This window comes from Periophthalmus magnuspinnatus, chromosome 9, assembly GCF_009829125.3.
Source record: "Periophthalmus magnuspinnatus isolate fPerMag1 chromosome 9, fPerMag1.2.pri, whole genome shotgun sequence".
NCBI lineage: Eukaryota > Metazoa > Chordata > Actinopteri > Gobiiformes > Gobiidae > Periophthalmus > Periophthalmus magnuspinnatus.
This window is the reverse complement of record NC_047134.1, coordinates 27,814,297-27,840,010: the sequence shown is the minus strand read 5'-3', so window position 1 is coordinate 27,840,010 and position 25,714 is coordinate 27,814,297. Positions and strand designations below refer to the sequence as shown.

The 25,714-nt window shown below is 36.5% G+C and overlaps 2 protein-coding genes across 2 annotated transcripts; both read right to left on the bottom strand.

Moving 5' to 3' along the window:
- Positions 1 to 1,083: 1,083 nt before the first annotated feature.
- Positions 1,084 to 15,321, bottom strand: pggt1b (protein geranylgeranyltransferase type I, beta subunit). Its single transcript, XM_033972669.2, has 9 exons — positions 15,177 to 15,321; positions 14,136 to 14,254; positions 12,922 to 12,986; positions 12,437 to 12,588; positions 10,705 to 10,837; positions 8,480 to 8,525; positions 5,733 to 5,917; positions 5,062 to 5,170; positions 1,084 to 1,313 (listed from the first exon to the last, which is right to left on the bottom strand). Exons 1-9 carry the CDS (start codon positions 15,302 to 15,304, stop codon positions 1,156 to 1,158), a joined length of 1,095 nt encoding a protein of 364 aa, XP_033828560.1. The 5' UTR covers positions 15,305 to 15,321; the 3' UTR covers positions 1,084 to 1,155.
- An 865-nt stretch (positions 15,322 to 16,186) lies between these two features.
- LOC117376186 (coiled-coil domain-containing protein 112) lies at positions 16,187 to 24,460 on the bottom strand. The gene is made up of 13 exons (XM_033972593.2): positions 24,430 to 24,460; positions 23,510 to 23,631; positions 22,549 to 22,670; positions 21,498 to 21,587; positions 21,137 to 21,212; positions 20,944 to 21,070; positions 20,363 to 20,479; positions 19,593 to 19,730; positions 19,060 to 19,181; positions 18,488 to 18,614; positions 17,321 to 17,488; positions 16,396 to 16,494; positions 16,187 to 16,309 (listed from the first exon to the last, which is right to left on the bottom strand). The coding sequence occupies exons 1-13, from the start codon at positions 24,454 to 24,456 to the stop codon at positions 16,187 to 16,189; spliced, it is 1,458 nt and encodes a 485-aa protein (XP_033828484.2). The 5' UTR covers positions 24,457 to 24,460.
- Between the last annotated feature and the right edge of the window lie 1,254 nt (positions 24,461 to 25,714).

The following is a 25,714-nucleotide window of genomic DNA, read 5'->3' as shown; positions in this document are numbered from 1 at the left end:
ATGTCTTCATCATAAAATTTTCTGTTACCCCTGTGTTAAATCATTGCTGGGTTTCAGATCACATCACAGCAGCCTATAGGCCAATAATATTTAATACAGATCAGTGGCAGCTACACTAGTATTGTTAAAATGCAGATTTGAGCTTTAATACAGTGAGTTCTAAACTCTACTCACTAACAGAAATGGTAAATCACATTTTTATTTAGTGCTTTTCCACCTTTAAGGCACTCAAAGCACTTTACATCACACACACATTCATACACACGTGTACAGACACTGGGGGGAGGGTGGGTTAAGTGGCTTGCTCAAGGACACAATGACGGCATTCATTTGTGGGAGCAGGAATCACACCGCCAACCTTTGGATGAGTGGACAAACACTCTACACCCTGCCCCCCAACTAGGAGTATGACATAATCACCTTCTAAAATATGAAAACCACAAACAGAGATTTTAAGATGCTCATTCAAAAGTATTCTAACTCTACAAAGTGAGAAATGTATTTACCAGTAGTGACTCAGCAGCTTATTAGGTTGTTCCACGGCTCGTTTACTTTTTCATAGTTTTGGCTAATGTGTCTCTATGGATGTTTTACATGGAGGGTTTCCATGGTAATGCTTGTTTTTTGACATTCTATCCTGAGCTCTATAGGATATAAACCTATTTCACTACATGCAATGCAGTCATTAGTATTAAAGATAATTCCACAAAAAAAATCAATTTGACATCAGGGTTAGTGCAATTTTCTCATAAGGCAACATAACATGTTAAAGACCTAGTCATGCTTTTCAGTTTCCTCTCATATGATGCCATTTTGATGATGGCTGACCACTCAAAATATATTCTGTTTTTAATTGTTCATAGCTATGGGAACGGTCCTAACTTTTCATCATTATGATCAAAATAGCTAATTTAAGATTTTCTTGTTTTATATCTATTATTAAAAATACCAAGTAATCAATGGAGATTACCCAACTGGTGTTAAATTTTCAATGATGAAAAGTGACTAAATCTACTCAAACCAGACTAATATTTTGAATTCAAGTCATTTTAACTCGTGTAGATATGTTTTTGCAGTGCACACCTCCAGTGAAGCGCCTATAGCAGGTCCTTGTGTATTCTCAGCTGTTTGCAGGTCCTCATGTGTTGTGATCTGTCAGTGCTGTCTGTTGCACTTGTCCTTCCATGTCCTCTGCAGCTGCTGCAGGTGCTCGAAGGCCCTTTGAGTGATGTTCAGAGCTGGGTGCACTTTCCTCAGATTGGGCTCTCCGATCAGGGCCAGGCCACAGATGCCCAGGTACGCGTGGAGAGGGTCTGCAAAAGAACAGACAAATACACATCAGAACATTCTTGTGATACAGTGGAATTTATCATTACTGGCGATTATTACAATTGACAGAAAAATAATTTGGTTAAGCTTTGAGGATTTTCTATTATTCTATTAAAATTCAAGTAAAAAGTACCACATGAAGCACTACGTAAGTAAAAATATTTAGGCACATGTTCAACAATGTACTTTAAGAGTAAAAAGTAAATGTATTTCACACAAGTGTTGTTAATTTAAGTGTTACATGTAGTTATATAGATTAAAAAGATACATATTTTGGTCAACAGCAGCAGATTGAATCAATTTTTTTTTTCATGAATTTTGTGTATTTTTGTTAGCTCAAAGCCAAAGCTTGAACTCAAAAATGCCAGGATGTTACCGTGAACATAGTAAAAATATCCCCTCAAATCATATGAAAAATACTTTTTACTTTTCAGTCCTGTTCAAAAAAGTAGTGGAGTAGAAAGTACAGATACCTGCTCTCAGATGAAGTGAAGTGAAAAGTAAAAAGTATCCACTGTTAAATTTATTTTAAAGTAAAGTATACCTAAAAATTCTTCGTACACAGTACAGTAGTACAGTACTTCGTTACTACTTGTGCTTTGTTACCTTCCACCACTGGGCCTATCTATACTAACCCTGCCTTTGAACTGAGATTTCACCAAATTGTTGAACCTGAACACAACCAGTATCTGCATAATATCATTACCAAATGTATAAGAGGTGAAGATACACCGTTTGGGGGTAAAAAGGTATTTTTTCAAGTATTGTGAATCAATGCGTAAAATGAAACACTGAAATCTGAACTTCTAAGCTAATGCAATATTCTCATACATTTCAGAACGTATTTGTAGAGGTTTAAACTAAAGGGTTAGTAGCTTTCATAATGTCACAGATTACAAATTACATTACTTAAATAACAACATTTGCCCATTACATCCATTTACCGTTTGATGTTTGAATTATAATCAATCTCGCAGCTCTAACTGGTTCCATTGTTTCCACATTGTGTTAGTTTTACAGCTCTGGCCCTTTAAGAACATATAAATAATGCAAACCAGAGGCATGCCTTATGGAATCTGTCCTCCCCTGGGGCCTGAGTAAAAGCACTGAAGACCCAACATGGCCGACTGATTGAATTATAATGAAATGACAGCTGATTGTATGAGCACATTAATATCACTCAGAGAACCATTAGCCAATAGACCAACAACAATATGTCCTGCCTCATGTCTCCTTGATTTAAAGTGACTGCATTGGCTTGATCTATAGAATAAATATAGACAGTTAAAATGGAACAGATGCTTGGATATGTACTGTGTACTCATATACACACTTCTTTATTATTAGTTAATACCGTATATATGAGTTGGATTCAGTCCTCAATATAGTTTAGCAGGCCACATTTCAACTGAAAACCTAATGTCCAACTAGGCCTGTCACAGCAATTACTATACTATATATATTTTTTGGGGTTCAGTATTTATCGCTGGTACTTTTTCTTTGCACTAGTGGGAAGATTTTGGTTATTTTTCTGTTCTATGTTAAGATTTGAGCTGTAGAGGGATGAATAAATAACTTCTATGGCTCATTAAGTGTTTCATTTATTTATTGCAGCTCATGTTCATTAAATTAAAATACTGTACAACAGAAAAGTATTTGCTTTAGGCTTATCTTGTCAGTGGCATAAAGGCATTCAATATTATTGTTTATTGTCTAAAATTTTGCAGTACGATATATTGCTGACGAAAATAGTTATCTCTCACAGGCCTGTGTCCGACTAGGCATTTAGTTGTTGGAGCGCCCTCATCTGTCACTAAAATAAACAATGAAAACATGAATATATTAAAACATTAGGCTACATATATGTGACGTTAATAGAGCAATGCATTCACCGTGAACACAATCTGACCGCACAAATAGTCAGAATGAGACCAGAGATGGGTGGACTTAAAAACAGTACAGGTTTCTGATGTGTGATCTAACTAAACTTAATCAGTGTATTCTGAAATACATGTTATATTAGTTTGTCATTTCATCTGTCAATCCTCCTGGACACATTTAAAATTTATAAATTCAAATTCACATATCCAATTGCAATACTTGACCGAAAAATCCCAATTAGATATTTTTCCCCAAACGTTCAGCTCAAATACTTTTGTCCATCTACAAATGAACCACAATACAACCTTTTTCTGGTACATGTCAATTCAAATTCATTCAGATTCTAGTGTTACAATCAGAGCCTTATCTTCCCACACACACTGCAACACAAAGAGGCCATTCATTCAAGTTTAAGTGCATTCACAACCAACCATCTCTCCCCATAAAACCTCTACATTGTTCAAAAATATCCACCATCTTTTGTTTTGATGATATTGTACCTTTCCGGCTTGTCCTTGTAACGTGAGAATTGCTACCTCCTGCATCCTCGGGCTACCCATAACAATCGTCTCATCAAATACACATGACACTAAACGCACACACTGGAGTTTAGAGTTACCGCAGCCTTTCCACTGGTCTGTGAGCCAACTTGGCAACCGCAGCCCCACCCTGACCCTTCTGCACCTGTGGAGGAGGGCAGGATAGAAACTGGCCAGTATAAAGACGACCAAAACTAGAGATGCAAGAAGAATTTGAGCACTCCACCCTACAGTACACATAACACAAGTGTGAGAAAGATCAGGATTCATATCTAGCAGTATCATCATAGCTTATTTTGAGAAAGGGAGAGAGAATTTGGAGTTTAAATCCAGTTCAGATTGTTAAAATGTACTTTACCAGATTTTTAAGGTCTAAAAACATGAAAAAAGAACTAGTTTGTTGGAATTTATTCAACTATAAAATACATAAAATCCTCCAGCTATATAGTCCTGATCAAGCTTAACTCAAGATCATGGAGATGGGTCCCCGGGTCAAACGCAGAGGGCACATTTCCCGAGAGAAACAATAAAGTGTACCTTAACTTAACCTTATTCAGAAGAACACTATAGTTCCCAACACTTGAGCCAAACACTTAACAATTCATTCTGTCCAATCTCAACATACAGGAAAACCTGTTGAGTTGGATATTGATACCCGAGATACTAAGAGCATTATCGAGAGTTGAACAGGAAATCCCATGTCAATCATTTTAAATCAGCTTTCACTTAATCAATTCATTCAATTTCAGTTCAATTTATACCTTTAAGCTTTTCCTGTAAAGGATATCCAGGCAATTATAGATGGACTTAGCAGCACTGCCCACACTCGTATGTTACCTGTGATGTTGCACCGCAGTAGTGGAGAACAAAGATTACTCAAACATTTATGAGTCACTCTACATACAGCTTTGAATGGTTAACTGAGGGAAAACAATTAACATGATTTTAATGGAAGACAGTTGGCAGAGTTCTCTGAGTTTGTCCTCTGATCCGAAGATTGGTAGTTTGAATCCCGCTCTCGACATAAACATCGTTGGTCAAGCGGTCAAATCCACTGACCCACAGGTTGGGGGTTAAAGCTCCTAAATGTAATTTTTTTCTTAACATGTCTCCTTTAAGATTTTAATGTTAAAAATAAATTTCGTCAGACTAATAAGAAGCCAAGTGTCATGATTTTTCCGAGTTCCCTTTGCTTAGTCGATGGCCCATAAGAGAATAGTAATATGTTTTTACTCCGGAAGACATCACAATAAACACAAGCAGATAAGTGCCAAACAGAGTCTTTGATACAGGTTAGAGTGTTGTGCAGTACCTGGATGACTGTCAGGCCACTTGGCAAAGCCTCCCACCAGCCGGTCCTGAGTGGAGAGGATGAAACTGCGATTCTTCTCAAAGTGAGTGAACTGGAAGACGTCCAAGAGCTGAGACAGAGAGGAGACCGGGCAAAAGTCAATAAAGGGATTTTCTTTTGTAAATGAAAATAAGGCTACAAATAACTTTTCCTATCCAAAAAGATATATTTTGTTTTAGATTGTTAATTGCCATGATAAAGGTTCTAATTTGTTATCCTTCTGAAACCCATGCATAACCTATATTAGTTTAGCAGTTTCAGTCTTCTTTTAAAAATGTTTATACTCCTGAAGTTTAAATGTGCGCTTTAAATCACAAATCTAATCACAAAACACATCAGAAAAATTGTAATTAAACATTTTCCCATATCTGTTCTCTGTATAACTTGCATCAATAGAGGATTGTTCAGCACCATGGTCTGAAAGCTCGAAAATACTAAATGTATTCAAGCAACATATTTTCAGGAGCCTGTCATCAATACAAGTGTTCATGGTACCATTTATTTTCAACAAAAAAGGTGAGTGACTTGATTTGATTTCTTTGTTCAGATTGTGTTAAAACAAAGATTAAATCAGATTAAACTAGTGCCTTGAGTGCCTCCCGTTAACTTCACGCCCCAAACTTAGGCAGTACCTCCAGTGTGGCTCCGACCCAGAAGGAGTAGCATGTGTCCACGGGTTTGTTTGGTCGCCCGTGGAAACCGGTCTGCTGCCTCATGATGCACCAGCGCCGGATCCGGTCCAGCTCCTTATGACTGAGAGCCTCCTCCAGACGACCCATCAGACACAGGGAAGCGATGGAGCAGTACGTCCACCCACCTGGAGACAGACACGAGGACAGAGGGCAGTGTTTGTTACAAAGAAATAAACAGCTTAAAATAAGACTTGGAGATCGATATGAAAAAATGTTAAAGGCGCTGTGCCTGATTTTTATTTTTTTTAAAAGAGCTATCTTATTTTCAACATTTTGCAGTAGTCCAAAGTTATTCCTCACATAGTTTATGCTTTCAGAGCGTCCTAATCACTGCATTAAGAGCTTTTCACAACTTTCACAGACCAAAGCGGAGTTTTGCTGTGACATTAAATCGGACAACAACTAGCATGCCAACAGTGCATGTCCTGATTATCAAACAATAAAATGCTTTATAATTAGATGCAGACAGTACACAGCTGAGTTCTTTTGACCTGAAGAGCTGCTTATACAATATATCTGTACTGGGACAAGAAACATTTTGCTCAAATATATGGGAAAATTTGGGTTCAGGTCCTTTTAAATTGTAGTTTTCACAAGGGGCTATGATTTTAATCCCAATAGAATGGAAAACCCAAGTGGAATAATAGCAATAATAAGCAAATTTTAAGGCTACAAATATGTAATGTAATTCAGGTTTCAAACTCTCTGGATGACTCTCTTTAAAGTTTTCTACATCTTCTCTTTATGTTAATGCTTACCGTTTTTAAAACATGCAATTTGGACTGAAAAATCGTATTTACAATGTGTCTGACAAAAACGTTATCTGATATTTTCAAAGTCAAATTTTCAAAAGGTCGATACCAGATACTAATCCAAGCAAATTTCAATACTCAACACAAGACTATTCAAAGTTGTGATATGGATCAAGGTAATTATAAAACTATTCAGGAAAGCACAACTAGTACACTAGATTACTAGATTAAATAATCTACTAAGAACACTGTGTTTTTAAATTCTATTCTATTTTTAAATTCTATTCTAGTGATACTGAAATTGGTAGAGAGTCTCAAGCCTTTTCCTTCATATCAAAGTCTGAAATAAGCATCTTAGCGTCAGTCTCGTACATGGCTCTAGGACTGTCGTTTGATATCTTGGAAAAGGAGCTATCAAATTTTATCATCGTTCCAAAATTACAATCTCGTAGACTTTCTCCAGATGCCAACACTATACTAACCATTATCTGCAGAGCCATCCATCACCTCCAACCTCTCCACCGTCAACAGCTTTTACCATCTCTGCTCCCCTCAACCCATTAAAACCTCCTTATCTGTGTTCAGACATGTGCTGAGAAAGAAAAAGGAGCTAGGGCCAAGTGTGTGCGGCTAAGGGTGTAAATCTGTCCAGATGCTGCTGTGTAATCAACAAGCTAAAGCTCACCGTCTGCAAGGTAGAATCTAAAAAGGGAAGCTGTTAGCTGGGAAAATCCGACATCATAAAACAGCATAAGGATAATTATATGTTTCAACAGACAGTAAAAGAAGCGTGAATAAAAAGAGGAAGAAATAAGTCATTAAAAAAAAAAAACAGAATTAAAGGGGCTGTACCTGATTTTCCCCCCATGCATTTAAGCTAAATTCGTCTTGCCCCAGTACTGATATATCACATAAGCAGCTCTTTAGGTCAAAATGAGACCACTGTGTACTGTCTGCATCTAATCATAAACTGTTTTACTGTCCGATAATCAGGAAGTGCACTGCTAGCATGCTAATTGTTGCTAACTTAACACAGTAAACTCTGCCCAGGTCTCTGAAAATTAACCAGAAAATAGATCAGAATGCATAAGGTAAGTGAAGAGTAACTTTTGACCCATGTAAAGTGTTTAAAATTGAGTAGCTCTGTTTTTTGTTTTTTTTTAGGTTTTTACAACATTACGGTGCCTTTAAGGATTCCCTATATTGTACATGTCTGTTTATCTCTTACAGGTGCACTCTAACTTTTCTGGTGGGGGTACGCAACCTGCTCGTCTCCATGGAGATATTATTGCTTTGCCTGGAGTGTTTCACAGTATGGCATTAAAATTATCTAACTTGCATTTATTCCATTACAGTTTTTTAATTGCTCTAAAATACATTCTTACTGTGAATGAGGTAACCTTACCACGGATATGACCTGTAACTAGCTTGTCTCAATGGAGATATAGAAGTTTAATACTTTAGCACGCCATTTATGACACCTGACAATTTTATGTACATTCACCTTGATAAATAAACAAATAAACAAAAAATTAAACTAATACCAAACTGTGGAACATTCCAGGCAAACCAAAATTTTTTTAAAAACCGCCAGCCTTTGGATCAGGACAAACTCTACCAACTGAGCTACTGTTGCCGATAATAAACGTTACAATGACCATGTGACCTCATTACAAAGTGTACTGTGGTCCTTGTGATATTTTGACTTTAACCTCATTTAACTGTAACATGGCCTTTATAAAATGGGTTTAATTTGAGCAGGGGATTAAATGAGCACAGTGTATCTACAGAGACAGGATTTTAATGGGATAATCCTTTAAACCCGTTAGCCCTGTCATACATTTTTAAACCCAAAACAAAACCCTTCTGAATGTTATCTTCTTTTATGTGTGAATAGGTTCAAATATTAAATGATTAAATAATAAATATTCTTACCGTGAGACTCCCGACCTGCTCCTTGGCCAAAACCGCTGTCGTACGACTGCAAAAGAAACAGATGTTTGGTGAGCTTAGGAACGTTTTCCACATTTCTTCAAAATATACAATGTGATTCATTTGTACAATTAGTTATGGGGAGTACAACAATCTTATATAGTATAGCATCAGGAATGAGCATTTATAATATGCCACTATGGAGAGATGGTGATGTTGTGAGACTGAGCGTAGAGTTGAATTGAACAGAAAAGCTCTAACACATGCCACACTGGATCTTTCGCAATCAATAACAGATAATTATTAATTAGGGGTGGGACGAGTCACGAGACACAATGTCCAAAAGATGAGACAGGAGAACGACACAAGAGGAGATTTTGACAAAGCCAGGCTCAAGAGCACAGGTGTCAGAGCCTTTTCTATGGCCACGCCCAGACTATGGATCAGTGTCTTCTGCCTGTCAGGTCCTCTCAATCTTTAATACAGATTAAGACTAGATTGAAAACTTGCCTTCTCCCTGGCATTTAATACTACCTAGACAGGCTATATTGTTGTTTTATTGTTCTTTTCCTATGTATCGTGTTATCTGTGTAGTTATTTTTGTTTTATGTGAAGCACTTTGGTCAGCTGAAGTTGTTTTCATTCAATGTGGTATATAAATAAACTTGAATCTAATTGCAACTGCTATGCTAGTCAGAAAAAAACCCCACTATTAGATATTTTTCCTAAATTGTTCAGCCCTAATTAAGACTTCACTCATCACACTGCCTTATCAAAGACAGTGATTATTAAATTAAATATATACATTTTGAGATTAAAAAATGTGTATCAATTTTCAGTCGACATTTTTAGCATGTACAAAACTGATTACAATCTGAACAAGTACTGTGATTTTTTATGGCTAAATCCCCTATTACAATGATCATGATGCATTATATCAGCATGTAGTAAAGGTATGCATAATATAGAAATCTAGGCCAAGAAAAACAGGATCAGTGCTGTTTTTATCAGAGTTTAGATTAAGGCGACTCATTTGACAACCAGTTTCCTTCCAAGTGTTTTACATGTAATTTTATCAGAGAGAGAGTAAGCCTGTAGTATCAACCACACCCGGGTTCACAACAATACAAAGTCATGTAATCAAATACGACTGTCTAAAATATCTAAAATGAGAATGAGGCAAAGACAAGCGTGGATCTGTCCTTCCCAGAATCGAAAGATGTTAAATGGGCAGTTTCAGTTCCTTTTTACACTTTTTTGGTTGATGTCTTCTTGATGAAGTAGAAACTTGAGTAAAGTTCATCTCTATAAATATGTAGTGGCAGACAGATATTTAATTATGCTTTAAAAAACAACAACACACACACACTTACTATATATGTGTGTGTGTAATAGCACATTAAATTAACCATTTGTTCACCCTTAAAATATGTACACTTTTATGCTTTGAGGGCTTTTTTGTCGTCTACTTCGATCAGCCATAAAAACACAATATTCAAAATTAGATCTGTTACGATCAATCATTTTTGGTGTTCAATATTAACCGTGGGGACTTCTGCTTTGTACTAGTGGGGATTTTTTTGAATAATTTTTCTGTTCTACGATGAGATTTGAGCTGTAGAAGTTTGAATTATGAACTTCCATGGCTCATTATAGACACAAACTACTTAAGTGTTGCGTTCTGTTATGTATTAATTGCAGCTCATATTTTTTAACAATTTTGTACATTTAGAATAGTTTTTCAGACAGAATTCTGCTTTATGGTTTGGATTCAATATTATCATTTATCGTCTATATTTACTTCAACATGTTGCACTTCAAAATGTGTTATCATGACAGGCCTATTCATAATACATTTTCTACTTTCTAATTTAAACACTCACACCTATTTCAGATTGACATGTTTATACCAAATAATTGCCACATTTATAATATTTTAACCCTTTGTTGACCAGTATGTTTTTGATTTGCTAAAAAAACATCAAGTTTTGCGCTTTTTACTTTTTATTAGCCCTTGGGATGGGTCAATAACTGGCAAACCCCCCCCCCCCCCTTTTTTTTTTTTTGTAAATCAGTTGAGGTTGGAACCATTATTTTCAAACCACCTAGAACTTTTTGTTATTTGAATATTGTTTTCCACAGCGTGATTTTGTTGTATTTATCCAGAGAGCCAATATTTCTAAAGGGCAGTGCATTTTATATGGATCATTCATTTTACAGTAACTCACCAAACTGTTCCTAATGTAATCTATGGCTTTCTGAACATCCATCCCAGACCAGTCGTCGAGCATGTAGCATATACTGGCTGCACAGTAGATGAAGCGAATGTCATTTTCACTTCCCTCAGGCACTGCGTAAAAACTGGACAGACACGAACACAATAGCTCCATTAACAAGAACATAGATGATAATAGAGTCATTGTGAGATCAGTTCAAGTCATGATATTAGACAGTATTTCCTCAATAATTGACGTGGACATTCCATGCTTTACACTTTAAAAGGGCAAATATTAAGTAATAAATGACTTTTATGAGCTGTAAACTGTGTTATACCATAACTCATCATTAGCCTACTGTCCTATAGTACACAAAATGGACTCATGTGAGCTTTAAGGCACATTATAATCTTGTTACCTCCTCAAAAACATACCTGGATTTATGTTTTATTTCATTCACACATGTTTAAATAATCCTGAATTATTAGCTTGTCTGCATCTCCAAAGCTCGAAATACTCTGTTCTACCTTATGATGTCATGAAGTGGTAGTTTTTAAGTTAATAGGTACCTTTTATCTTTTGTCCAGAGAGACTGAAAATTCCAGGGCTGAAATTATCCAAATGATTCTAGTGAAGGTGTAGAGTTTAAAAACACAATGGAGCACTTCCTGTATTACCATATGACATGCTGACATTCTGAGAACACACACATTGAATGAAAAGAATACAAAACCCAGGTATTGGTTTGTGTTGAGGAAGCAACATTACAACATAGATCAGAAAATAGCGTTTAAAGGTACACTATGCAACTTTTCTGCCACCTGCCTGTCTGTGTCTCTTTATTGCTTTACTTGTAATGTTCCATACAATTTATTTACTCACGGAGTCGAGCAAGTGACTTCACCAGGCCCAGTTACTGGTCAGATCTGTGGACCCCACTCACAGTAAGAATGCACGGTTCAGGTATATTTGAGCAGAATAAACACGTGATTGAATAAATGAAAGAAATAAAGTTTAATGACATACTGTGGAATATTCCACACTAGGCAATAAAATCTCCATGAAGAAATGTGACAGATCTCCCCATCAGAAAAGCTACATAGTGGACCTTTAAGTTGTATTTTGATTGATTTCTATATATTCGAGTAATCCTGTATCGTCCTCCATTTGAGGCTTAGAAGCTCATAATATTTCAGCTTCCACTTACCCCCTATCCCAGGCCCACAGAGCAAATTTTATATCAATGTTCCAGTTTACCATGAAGAAATTGTAAAATAATAACCTATGTATGTTATAGTTTAATACTAAATAATCATAAATATGCATAATATGTCTTCTCTAAATACACTGAATTTATTTTGAACATTTAGGATACTTTTTGTGATGTAAATGTTATTCACTCACACTTGAATAGGTAGTAAGCAACTTCGGTACCCAGTTGCCCTGGACTAACACTGAACTATGGCTTAGAATCTATGGATATTACTCATGGGATTCAGCTTCCTGTTTATAGGTGACATTTTGAGGACAGTTCACCATTCAAAAGATATTAATCAACAGATATACTTTGTTGTGTCTTCTGTACAATATTCTTCGCTATTCGTGAGTTCAATGGTCCTCTGTCGGCCCGTGATTATAGTAATTAAACAATTAAATGGCATTCCAAAAAAACGAAATACATATTATTTATATATGAATATTTGATATGAAAAGGTTTTTCAGTGTGTGTTGTGTATTTCCTGACCTGCCGTCCTCCAGCTGTAGAACTCTGAGTCCGGCTAAAATCGCTTGTTTGTTCACTCGACTCAAATCATCTCCTAAAATCAACAGTGAACAGAGACCTGTGTATGTCATGGCAACGTGTCCACTGTCATATGGATGAGGCACTCCCGGACCCTGAAGTACAAAGATATATATTAAACATTATAAGAGTGATCCAAGTTGCACTATGTAACTCTATGTAACTCTCTCTGTGTTGGTAGAGGGTTATGAGTTACACAGGGCATAGATTACAGACTTAGCTACAGACTTTACTGGGGTTCAAGTATTGCACAGAAAGTGAATGCACCATAAATTTACCACAAAAACACAAAAATATCAGAGTATTACCAGTGTTTGCTTTTTCAATATTTAAATTGTGCACACAGTCAAAAACAAAACTCACTATATCCACATTCCTTTATAAATTAAACTACTCAAATATGTTCTGTTGTTGACATCGACACGTACCTTTGTGCTGTACGGTATTCCAATGTGTGAAGAGCCTCGAAAACCACATTGACTAAGGTTGGACTCTGAAACAAAGAAAGAATAAACGTAAAAATAAGAATTAGGACATGTTTTACAACTGTATTTCAATCAAATATGTATTGATGATTAGTTTATGTTCTTTGTGTACTGCTGCCACCTAGTGTTAACATAAACCTTCTTGGCTTTGGGTAAATTCATGCCCAAAATGATAAGTTCACAGTTGGAATGAGTAATTTTGAGGATTTATACAACTTGAATTATGGAAGCAAAGTTTAAAATAGACATTTGTTTCCTTTAAATAATTACCAGTCCTTAGTGACCTGTTCACAAACTATACACTTGTGTTCAAAACATAAGTGCAAATTTTAACCAACAATTATTACTACTGTTACAGATTATTAACTATTGCCATTAGCCAATATAACAGTGAAAAAACTATATAAAAAAACAGAATAATGATTACTAATTATTGAAGTATTTGAACCATATCTGAAAGTGAATCTGGTGTTTTAATAATTTACAGCCAGGCACAAGAGCAGATGGGGCAGAGTGCTTCGCTGGAGACACTCAGACAAAAACACCATTAAATATTTAAACTGAATAATTTTGATAAGAATAAAAAGGTGACCTGATGGAACTTTACAACCAACTTTTTCATTTAGCTTTTGGGATAATAAATATAAGCTTCTAATATTTCAATAAATATTAGATGAATCTTACAGTCCTCACTTTATACTTTTTGCATGACCAGTTCGACCATTTGAGCCATAACTTTTAAACAGCTCAGTATAAAACCAGAAGGGACACACGTCTACATGTGTGTCCCTTCTGATTTTAAACAGCTCAGTATAAAACCAGAAGGGATACACGTGTAGACGTATGAGTTAGGACTGCAAGATTCATCAAAATCAATCAATTTGAATAGGCGCAATTAGCAAATCGCAAATGCTGCAATTTTTGAAGTACCATCATTTGTACAAACAACAAAATCTCTTCCCTTTTCTGTTTAAAAACCCTGTAGGTTAAATCTGTGCAAACATATTCTGAAACTTGAATTAGTTTGTCAATTCTTGTGAAGTGTTTAAAAGGTGAACTTTAAACAGAATCACATTATTAAAACATAATTCTCAAATATACTTGCAAGGTGTTTTTAGACATCAGATATAAAATGGTCAATAATAATCAATACTTACGATCTTCTGTAGGCAGAACCTGGTGTGAATAAATCCATTCTATCATAGAGTTTTTATCGATCACGTCCAAAGCATCCAGAACATCCAGCCCGGAAAGAGCGAAGAACACTATAGTCAATCTGCATCCACATAAAGAACGCATTAGACACATTAGTGGACATTTATTTCAATTTACAAACAGGTGATCCTTATTTGAATAATTTTATTGAATACATTTTTTTCAGTAAATATGTTACTTATTCCTTTAACTGATTAGAAAAGAAGTTAATAAAAAAATAAAAATAAAGTTACTTCTACACATGTATGGCACTTTAACAAGGAAAAGGTGTCAACTTGTTTTAGACTATGTGGGCATACCTGTTACTGATAACAATTCTAATGGTGATTTATGTATTTTATTGTATTTTGATGTTTTAATTTGGTGCTTGGTTTTGGCTCTCAAGAGCATTCCTTTTGATTGTCAGTTTCAATGTTGAAATCCAATTGGTTTAAACGTAAAAGGACTCTCTCTGATCTGAATCCTCACAACCTAAACGCCAGCACCTGCAGCCAACAACTAAACTAAGTGCTAGTGCAGCCTCTGCAGCTCAGTGAAGCCTGGAGGCTCTGAGCTTTCACATGAAGACTGTCCATATACTGAGAAAAATATACAGGTGCCATTTAATGATTACTTAATCCTTTACAGTTCACATGTTTAAGTTCTACAGAAAGCTAAAAACTATATACTTTATGTCTTTCAATAAGCATCAAGCCAATGTGATAATAATAGTGACAGGCCTAATGGAAAACACTGTTCACTTTCACTGAAAACACATGCTGTGGCGTATTTAGACGAATACACAACCTCATGTATTCTATTTAATTCGTATTACGGTTTACTACAGCCAATTTCTACGTAAATATAACAGTTTTAGTTTGTTTTAGGCAGTGCGCACCCTCCATTCAATCGGATGGGAGGCTACAAATAGCTCAGATGCTAGTGAGAGTGTAGCATCAATAAAGCAAAAAATACGCACAACAAAACGCGTGGCGCAAACGTACCTGGTGGTTTCTAAAGAGGAATATCTCTCAGGTAAAATCTGTAGCGTTCGTTGGAAGAATCGTACATGTCGGTCTCTTAAAAAGTCTATTTGTTCAAATTCTTCACACTGGTTCTCTTCTTCCGCCATCTTTGCATCCGCACCCTGGAAGTGTTTCCGGTGTAGTTCCCGTTTTTCAAAATAAAAGTTCAAAAAAATAAAAGCTCAAACAGCAACACCTGTACAACAATCACCCATGGATCTGTTATATAAATTCAGCAACAGTCTGTTTATAAAACCATCTGCTATTTTATATCAAAGAGATTGTCCTGTAGTTAAATTAATAATTATTAGACAGCCAAAATATATTTAAAAATAATATCACAATTCCTTATTTAGTTATTCCATACAATATAAAGAGTGTGTCAACATAAAAACAATATAATTACAGATTGATTGAATAGTTATAATGAGATCTCCAGTAGATTTCATAATCCTTGTCTCCAAGTAGGCACAGCTCTGCAACAAAGGATACAAAGGATGGATTTCACACACGTATAAATAGATATACTAATCAATAATAACTGGTAGGATATGTAATTAAAGCATTTCACATTTAAAGATTCTGACAGAATACAGGTGCCCTTTGTTTACAAATACCGACTTTTACTGTTTTACTGTATTTATTGTATTTTGACCCATCCCTCAGTGACGCTGATGCAACTCATCAGGAGTGGTGAGCGTCTGCTGTACAGCTCTTATGGACCCATCTCTGGATCTTGAGCTAGTCTTAGTCAGGACTACCTTAACTAGAGGATTTTACCTATTGTGCATGTTTTGAGTTGATGATGGAAACCAGAGAGCCCAGAAGAAACCCATCAAGACACAGGGAGAACATGCAAACTCCACACAGAAAGAACCAGGCGAATCTGAAACCTTCTTGCCACTCAGCCACCATGTAGCCAAATTTATACAAACCAATTTTATTCTGCTGCACACAAAAAATTAGGTACAAGGCCTTTGTTGAGGGTATTACCTGTGAAACATCTGTAGAACAGGCCCTGACCCTGATGGACCAATGTTTTTCATCCTTTCCTCCCATCCTTTAGTGGGACGAGTCAGTCTGGACGGGTCTCTGCTCACATGACCCTCCACCTGTTTGACATTAAAAAATATTACATTGTTTCTTGTTTCAATCATTTTTGAAAGAAGGACTTAAATCACACAACTTTAAGCTCTACCTTTTCCCGAAGCCTTGAAATGATTCTTCTCTGTCTGTCTTCTTCCTGCTGTTTCTGCATTCGTTTTTCATGAAATTTTGCCTCTACTTTATGTAGGTCCTGCACAAAAACAATGACAACGCTGTGTATTCAACTTTTCCAATCTGTCAATTAACAGGCTATGGGCACGTTGTGGAATTTGGTGTGAAACAGGTTTCAGAATGATGAAAAATGAGGACCATTGCCATAGCAATTAAGAATTTATAAATCAATATTTTATCTTTTGAAAATAGAAAAGTCCTCAAAATGTTACCTATTACAGGAAGATGAACATACATTTTTTGGAGAGGCAAGTTTTTTGAATGAAATATCTAAACATAAAATCCACAAATGCTGAACTAGATAAATCATATTTTAGGCATTGGTTCTAATCCTGCTCTAGTACTGGTTCAGATACAGTACATGATTTGGTTCCCATGTATTTGATCAAAATGCCTTGTCCCAGGACAGATGTATTGTAAAAAGCAGCTCTTGAAGTCGAGTTATGTCTGCTGTGTGCTGTCTGCATCTAATCATTAAGAATTGATATGTATGTATATGGTGTGTGTGGATTTGCATGCTAGTTGTTGTTAGCTTTACAGTGACAGCAAAACTGAGCTGTGGTCTCTGGAAATTGTGAAAAAGCTTATAAACTCATTGTGGTGAATAATTACAATACTCGGAATGTGAGGAATAACTTTGGGTCATTGCAAACCATTTAAAATGAACTAGTTGCGTTATTCACGTTTTTAAGACAGGAAAAATCAGATATAGTGCCTTGAAACAGCAAATCCATCACACAATTTTGCCCTGTCCCCCAGCTCAGTTTTAAAATATAAACAGTTTATAAAGTTATGTCATATGAACACAGCCTATCACTATCTATGTCAGTGTAGATCCCTGGTACCCTTTCATTGAACTTCTTTATCCCCCTTGTTGCCTCTCTCCTCCTCTCCTCCATCTCTCTCGTTTCTTCCTCTCTTTGCCTCCTCTGCTCCTTCTCCTCTTCCTCTCTCTTCAGTCTTAGCTGCTCCTCTATAATCAGTTTGACTTCTAACTGACGACGGCGTTCTTCCTAAAAGAAAAAAAATACAGACATATTTTATATTTTAGATTAGTTTCCAACTAATCTTCAGTGACATCACTGCAACATTGTTGAGTTAAAGGTACAGTATGTAACTTTCTGGTGGTTGCATGTTACCGCCATGATTTGATGGAAACAGAAAATTAAAATCTGACTTTGGAACATTCTACATGGAGACAGAAGTTTTATGCCAAACTGTGAAATCTTCCATGGAAACACTCAGGAGGAGACCCTCCTCCAGGCCAAATAAGTCAGGTTTATGGAGATGAAAGTCCACTCAGAGTAAGGATGCATGTTTTTCTATGCAATAGAATTTTTTCCAGTGCAATAAAAACAACGAAAATGAACAAACATGCTTTTATTTTAGTCTGTTTTTTGGCTAAAAGGTTACATACTGTGACTTTAAAATGACTTAATTCAAAATATTAATGATTTGACTTTCCAGTAGATTTCATTTATTTTGTTTATATGTCACCATCCAGAATTGTAGTTTCAGTCAATTTCTTTGTTTCAGGTTTTTACTTTCTTCACTTGATTACCTCACTGTACAGACAAATATTGTTTGTTGAAATTATAAATAAATATATAACTAACTAACAAAACTAATCAACACTACTCAAAACTATATGATTAGTCTGATTTTAAATCTTATTAAAGGTGCACTGTGTGACTTTTCTGGCGGTATGGGATTAAATTTATGTGCATCCATGGAGACAAGGCTAAGTTACAGGTCAAATCTGTGGAGAGTCAAGCCACTCACAATAAGAATGCATGGTTTTCAAGATATGTTTTAGCTATACACGCCTTAAATTGAATAAATGCAAGATAGATGTGTGTAATGCCAAACAGTGGGACATTCCAAGCAAAGCAATAGTATCTCCATGGAGATAAGTAGGTGACAGTTCCTTTACCAGAAACATTACAAAATTCACATTTAACTTGATACTTTTTTCAGTGCGTGAGGTGTGCAAAATGGAGTTTTTGTTTCACCTTGGCTCTCTTCTGCTTTCTGATTTCCTCGATCAGTCTTTGCTGCTCCTCTTCCTCTTCTCTCATCTGTTGTTCTTTCTTCCACTTCTCCAATTGCAGTGCCTTTTCCCTCTTTTCTTCTTCAGCTCTGATACAAGATTTGAATGTAATGAGATGAAATTTTTACATAATCTGTGATAAATTAATTGTATCATCCAGTTCACAAATTCGGCCAAACAATTTTTATTTATTTTATTTAATATTTTTAAGGTCAGGCCTGGTTAGTACTTGGATGGGAGATCACTGGGAATACTGGGTGCCATAGTGGGGCAACAGTGGCTCTAGTGCAAACTGTTGTGTCCTTAGGCAAGACACTTCACCCACGTTGCCTTGTATGAATGAGGTGTATGAGTGAGTGTTGGAGGAGCTGATGGTGCAAATTGGCAGCCTCATTTCCATCAGCTTACCTCAGGGCAGCTGTGACAACGATACTAAAGGAATTAATAATGCACTCAAATGTGAAACGACAAGTTCCTGGAAAGATTTAAGACTAATGCATCATTATTATTATTATTGAATTGTTTTATTCTCACTTCTGCCTCTGAGTCTGGATGATGGCTGCTTTCTCCTTTTGTTTGGCTTTCTCTGTCTCCTCTTGGCTCTGGATCCTGCAATCACGCTCCATTTGCCGACTGGTCTTCCACCTTTGGATCGCCTGAAGATGTTGTGTACAAAATTATTAAAGTGGGACTAAACAACTAAACATCACAACCACATTTCAAATAGAGCTGCTAAACGGGACATTACCTAAAGGACTAAAGAAGACAGTGAAACTTCACCTCTATGGCCATGTGTTTGTAATTAGAAACACCCGGCTTTCATTAGGACAGTTATGCGGGAAGTCACATAGTACTTGAAATTGCAGAGACATTGGAGGCACACTGTTTTTGACCATAAAGCATCAAATTGATCTATTTTGCACTGAAATTGCCAAAAATGACTAAGGACAGTACATAAAACTAGAGGCTGAAAAAGTTTATTTAGTGTTTAATTCCACTTTTAGGGTCAAATAATACATTTTTAACAAAGAGGTCATTTTACTACTATTCTAAGCTGTGTGTCTTACCTCTTTCTTCTTGTCCTGCAGGTGGATTAGTTCTCTGTACCAGTCTTCATGCTGCTGGATCTCTTCCTCTGTTTTACTGGGCAAAAACAGCTTAGCCTCCTTCCTGTACGCCGGCTGACCACGAAACTTTGTCCAAACCTAAAAAGGTAAAAGTCAGCTTCATTGTTCCAGGAGATAAATTGTTCCTCTACATTTGAGCCTTCCTCCAATGTCACTGGGGGCAACCTGATCGAGGGACCCATTCCAAGATTTTAAGCAAGGCTGGAGTACCACAAGCCACAAATGTTAAATAGTGAACTGCTAAAGCAGAGTAATGATGCTACATTGACTTTTCAACGCTTTTAACCATATTATAGTTCTTTCCCCTTCTCATTTACACTCTCTAAGTTGTATTTGGAGTCATTCATGCATGAACGAGTTATCTTTTTGCTTATTTTCAAAACACCATATTGCCGATCAACCCGCTTTCACTGCCACGTGCCCACTGTGACGTACATGCTTCGTTCCCTAATTTTCTTTTCTTTTCTACACATAGGATTTGGCAGTGTTGCATAATCATCTTGATACAAATGGAAAAAAAACCCCAGCTGCTCTCTAGTTTTCTAACCTGGAAGCCAGCTACCTTTCTTTTATTAAGTCATTTTAGACAGATATTGTGATTTAAAATGTCCAAATTATAACTTAATGATCTGCGGGTGTCATAGATTATAAGTATATTACACACACAAGCACAATATGCTTCTTTAAATGTAAATGTCTGTTGTTTTTACCTTTAAAAAAGTCTGGTGGTCAAACTGATCCCAGCCTCCACTGGAGCCTCCGGTCTTGTTCAGATACAACTCCAGAGCTTTCACTTCAGAGGGGAGGTCTCGGTTCTGGAGCTTGGTCTATGGAGTGAAGACAGTGAAGTCATTAATGTAATAAATGTTCTGATATGAGTATACCACTAAAAAAAGCATTACAATCAATAAAGTTAGTTTCACATATCCCAGCCCTAGATGACTGGAATAGCCTTGTTTATTCACTATTTGTCATGTAGCAGATGGCACTTCAAATGACAAAACAGATATTGACATTTTAAATAGAAAGGAGAGGAGATAGGTATGCTGCTAGCTGACTAAAACTAAATAGAAAATGTGACAAAATGCCTATGAAATACGGTTACATGTACACTCAAGACAGATTATTAAAATGAAATGTAAACAGCAAAACCATCTGATTTCTTTCTGATTACTCACATGCGATTGTGTAGTTTGCATGTTTTTAAATCATTTAATTCAGGTCTAGAAATCAGATATCAGTCAGACTTGGGTGAGCTTTGTAACCGCAGCCACAGACAGATATACTGTACCTTAGAAACGGTTGACGTCCGGGGCCTGCATTCAGTTGTTACACAAATATTCCAGTTTTCAATTTTCTTGTCATAAGCAGTGATCTCTTGTCTATAAGTCCTCTCCTCTTTTAGGAGTTCTTCAAATCTATTAAAAAAGAGATTTATATAAAATACTGATGTAGAAGGTTTAATTTCATCACTCGAGTCTCACTTGGTTCGCTGGTCTTCCTTTAGACTGGTGATTGAGGTTTCCACTTCTGACATGATTTCTTTCAATTTTTCTATCACTGAAAAACATAAATCCATATTAATATTATTTGATATTATGTTGATTATTGTCTTATGAGAATATGAAGCAAAACAAAGCATATCTTGATTGTATTACAAATATTATAACTAGTAAGTATTCAGTTGCTCATTTTATAAACAGTATGTTTAAAAAATACAATAATGAGCTGTCAAAATCATAATTTAACAAAGACCAAAACAGAACAGTGTTACCTAGATTAAAGTATGACTGAAACTTAATTATCATTAAAGATGACAGATGATTACCGGTAATTCACACTCACACTCAGGAGTTGGCTTTACGTCTCTTAACTGCAACTGGAATTTTTGGACGCCATTTTGAATCTTTGACAACTGCTTTTTAAAATCAGCTTCTAGAGAAGATAGAAAAATATGACAGGTTACAGACATGCAGGAAAAATATATTTATACATACATTTAACCAGAACATATTTTTAAAGTTGGAGGTATAAAAACGGACAGATAATAATCTAAATATATGAAATGTATTGTATTGTTTTTACTGTAATTTTTTTTTGGTGAAGGTTAATTCTGTCTTCAATTTTAAACTTTGTCAGACAGGAGCGTAGCCTTCCTTCTCCAGGACAGCATCCGTTATGTGTGTGATAAGATGGACACTCCCCAGTCACGATTTATGCTCCTTGCAGATCTCCTTTGCAGATCTCGATGGCCCCTCAAGCATAAAAATTTAAATACACTGCAAACCCACACACACTGATCAATAGCTGCTATGGAGAATCTGCACACTCAATAGAACAGAAATGATCAGTAGTCAGAACACTGTACGACCAGGTCACCATCTTAACAGACACTCAAGACAAGAAGGAGGAGGAGACACATATACACATCCACAAACAAGGTCCTAGAAGCATAAATCGTGACGAGGGGGCATACACCTGATCACACACGGGCTTCAGTCCTGGAGAAGGCGTCAGACACTAGGGGGCGTAAGCTTCCCTTACTATGTGACAAAACCAAATAAATCAGCCTACAAGACACGTCACTACACCATCACATGACGCATCACATCAGGAAGTAGCTGAAACATGTAAAGCAGCTAACCAAACACTCCTGTCTGACAAAAAGAATCATTCTAAGCTGTAACTGTAAATTGATGGTACTCTTATGTATGGTTCCAGTGGTTAAAATATAGAAAAATGTTGCCGTGTCAATCAATATAGCATTTAGGTCATAACATTTTAAACCCTGTATTAGGATTGTACATGTAATTGGTATGTCTATATCAAATACAGATGTGTGTAGTATTTGAACCTATTGTAATATAAAATGTGTCTGTCTCTGTTAGATACCAACTCTCTGTTTTTCTCTCTCCATCCAGGACTTTCTCATATTCTTCCAGTTCTGCACAAACATCTGTCCATCCGTTTTTTCTGCATTGAGCAAAGAGAGGTCGCTCTTTCTGAAGCTTCTCGATTCTGCGGACATAAAATAAAAAAACAAAACATGAACCTATACACTGTTTTTGGCATGTATAAATAAATTATCACATATATATTACTCCTTCCTTCAAGTCTGTCTGTTTTCACTGATTGTGCTAATGTATGTTTGATGACTCTTAAGCACTGCACACCAATTTTACCCAACCCTTAAAACTCATTTCACATTTTCATTTATTAACTTTAATGTTAAACAGCAATGCTGATCTAAAACGGGTTAATAGAAGTGGGTCCACTGAGTATATGAATGACCTGGAGTCAACATGTTTACAGTGCAGTGGGTGGGATGGGTGATAGGTGCGTCATAACATGGCTAAAAGCTTCTCAATTTTGCGTAATATATCTTTTTTAAATAATGTGCAGTTTGGTGTGTTTTAACAGTCAAATGCCCCAAACAATAGATGCCGGATTAAATCAATAGTAACAAAATAACAACAGTACTCTCGACGTAAACATCATTGGTCGAGCGATCAGGTCCACTAACCCACAGATGAATGCTGTCATTGTGTCCTTGGGCAAGACACTTAACCCAACTTTCCTCAGTGTCTGTGTACACTGGTGTTTGAATGTGTGTGTGAATGTGTGCGTGGTTCCTTGATGTAAAGAGCTTTGAGTGTCTTGAGGGTGGAAAAGCGCTATATAAGAAATGTGACCATTTACCAAGACGTTGCTGGGTTCATTGACTGTATTAGTTACATATTTTCATCATACTTACAGAACTTATCAGTCAAATGCATTAACCAAACTCCTCCCGATGAAACTATGATTTTAGTAGCTGCTTTTAGCCCGATTTGAACTGCGCCTTTATCCACACTTACAGTCGTCTGTTGCTCTCGGCTTCTCTTAGAAACTCTGCACTTTTCAGTCTGGCTTGTTTGACATCCACATAATGTTGAGCAGAGGGTGAAACAGATGTGTGTGGTTTTATGTCTTCACCAACCTGTGCAGGAAAGATAAATAGATTAATGGTTGGATGGATGGATGGATAGATGGATGGATAGATAGATAGAGATAAATAGATAGATAGAGATAAATAGAGAGAGAGATACAGAGAGATGGAGATAGTGAGGGAGGGAGAGAGAGAGAGAGACAGACAGACAGAGAGAGAGAGAGAGAGGGAGGGAGAGAGTTTTGAATACTCTAGACCACTTTTTGGGTTTTAAACTATACATTTTAGGTAACATTTCTGGTGTAGGGTGTACGGTCTGCCACCTGCGTGTATCCATAGTGATGTTATTGCTTTGCCTGACCTGGAATGTTCCCCAGTACAGCATTTTACATATAGATCCATGAAAATAAGCAGGTGATGTCATCAAGTCAAGTTACAGGTCAGATCTGCAGCGAGGCAACCAAGGTGTGCTTTAGTTTTAGCTATACAAACTACTAGAATAGTAGAATAAATGCGAGATAGATAGATAGATTTAATGCCATACAGTGGAACATTCCAGGCAAAGCAATAACATGGTGGATTAACAGGTGATGTCCTCTATACAAAAAACACAGAGCACCTTTAAGTAAAAACATTTTAGTCATTGTTAGGCAATACTTTTTCCCACCACTGCACAATGCTAGGCTAGTATTTGGCTAGTATAAGTCCATTTTTCGTAATTAGCTCGTAATTCCAAATTCTGTTTGATTTTGCCCATCGATAAACGCGCTAAATAACTAAAACATCAACTTTATTACCCAAATTGCGCCAAGAAACAGGTTTAAAAATGAAATATAAACTTAGTCGTACCGAGTCGTGTTGTTCTGCACCTTGCATGGTTGCTAGGGCCGCCATTTTTACAGTAACTATAAACAAAAGTGACAGTGGCATTTAGGATGTGATGCTGCACGAGACCACAAGATGGCGCTGTTAACATGGGAAAACAGTCAAGAGGCCTGTTGACGTCCCCTTTTCTATTTAAATCAATATATGTTAAAAGTGTGCATTCATTTCGAACAGATGATCTCAAAATATAAATGATTTGTCTTGATTCAACATAAAATAATAACAAAAAGAAAACATTTTCAGTGAAGGGGTTAATAACAATAACCCACCTGCAAAGTTTGAAATTTTATATTTTTTAAGCTCTTGCTCTTTGATTTAACTGTTTTATTGTTTTAAGACAGGTAACATTAAACTGAGCATTTATTTCTAGGATCAATTGTTTATTTGTAATACGATAGCAAAATCAAATAACATTTTTCCCCCAAAAAATCCCAGAAATTGAGCATTTATTAGCCTATTTTTTCTTACTTTATTATGAGTAATATTGTTCTTACCTGTCTCTGTGCAGCACGTTGGAAACTGTCTGTTTATGAAATGTGCCATACAAGCTGGGCTATTTTTGGAGTCTGGAGACTGTTACTCAATTACACATACAAAATAAATAAATAAAAATATGAATGCACTAATAGGTCTAATAAGCCAAAATGAGTTTCCTCCGCAGGGCGGCTGGGCACTCCCTTAGAGATAGGGTGAGGAGCTCAGACACACGGGAGGCGCTCGGAATAGAGCCGATGCTCCTCCACATCGAGAGGAGTCAGCTGAGATGGCTTGGGCATCTGTTCAGGATGCCTCCTGGACGCCTCCCTGGGGAGGTGTTCCAGGCATGTCCTACCGGGAAGAGGTCCCGGGGAAGACCCAGGACACGCTGGAGGGACTATGTCTCTCGGCTGGCCTGGGAACGCCTTGGAGTTGCACTGAAGGAGTTAGAGGACGTGTCTGGGGCGAAACAGACACGTCCTGCTTGCTTAGACTGCCCTTGTGACCCTGGATAAGCAGAAGAAAATGGATGAATGGAGGAATGACTGAATGCACTAATCATGACTAAGCAAATGTTCAAATCTTTTCATACTGTTGTTAGCATAAAGCTTTTGTCATTTAGCCTATAGACTCAATCACAATATGGAGAGTAATCAAATCTTTTGCTCAAGTATGAGTACAGTTACTTCAAAAAGATGTGATAAAACTACTCTCAGAAGTACTTTTCCTTATAGTAAATTTAACCAGCTTGTATTTCCAAAATGTACATCTT

Excerpts from the sequence above, each read along its gene's own strand:
- pggt1b (XM_033972669.2), bottom strand. The coding sequence starts at position 15,304 with ATGGCGGAAGAAGAGAACCAGTGTGAAGAATTTGAACAAATAGACTTT. Across the intron at positions 14,255-15,176 it reads TCCTCTTTAGAAACCACCAG|ATTGACTATAGTGTTCTTCG; the intron begins GTACGTTTGCGC and ends ATGTGGATGCAG. Across the intron at positions 10,838-12,436 it reads CTACAGCTGGAGGACGGCAG|TTTTTACGCAGTGCCTGAGG; the intron begins GTCAGGAAATAC and ends GTGTCTGTCCAG.
- LOC117376186 (XM_033972593.2), bottom strand. The coding sequence starts at position 24,456 with ATGCAAGGTGCAGAACAACACGACTCG. Across the intron at positions 19,182-19,592 it reads TGCAGGACAAGAAGAAAGAG|GCGATCCAAAGGTGGAAGAC; the intron begins GTAAGACACACA and ends CAACATCTTCAG. Across the intron at positions 18,615-19,059 it reads ATCCAGACTCAGAGGCAGAA|AGCTGAAGAAGAAAAGAGGG; the intron begins GTGAGAATAAAA and ends ATCTTGTATCAG.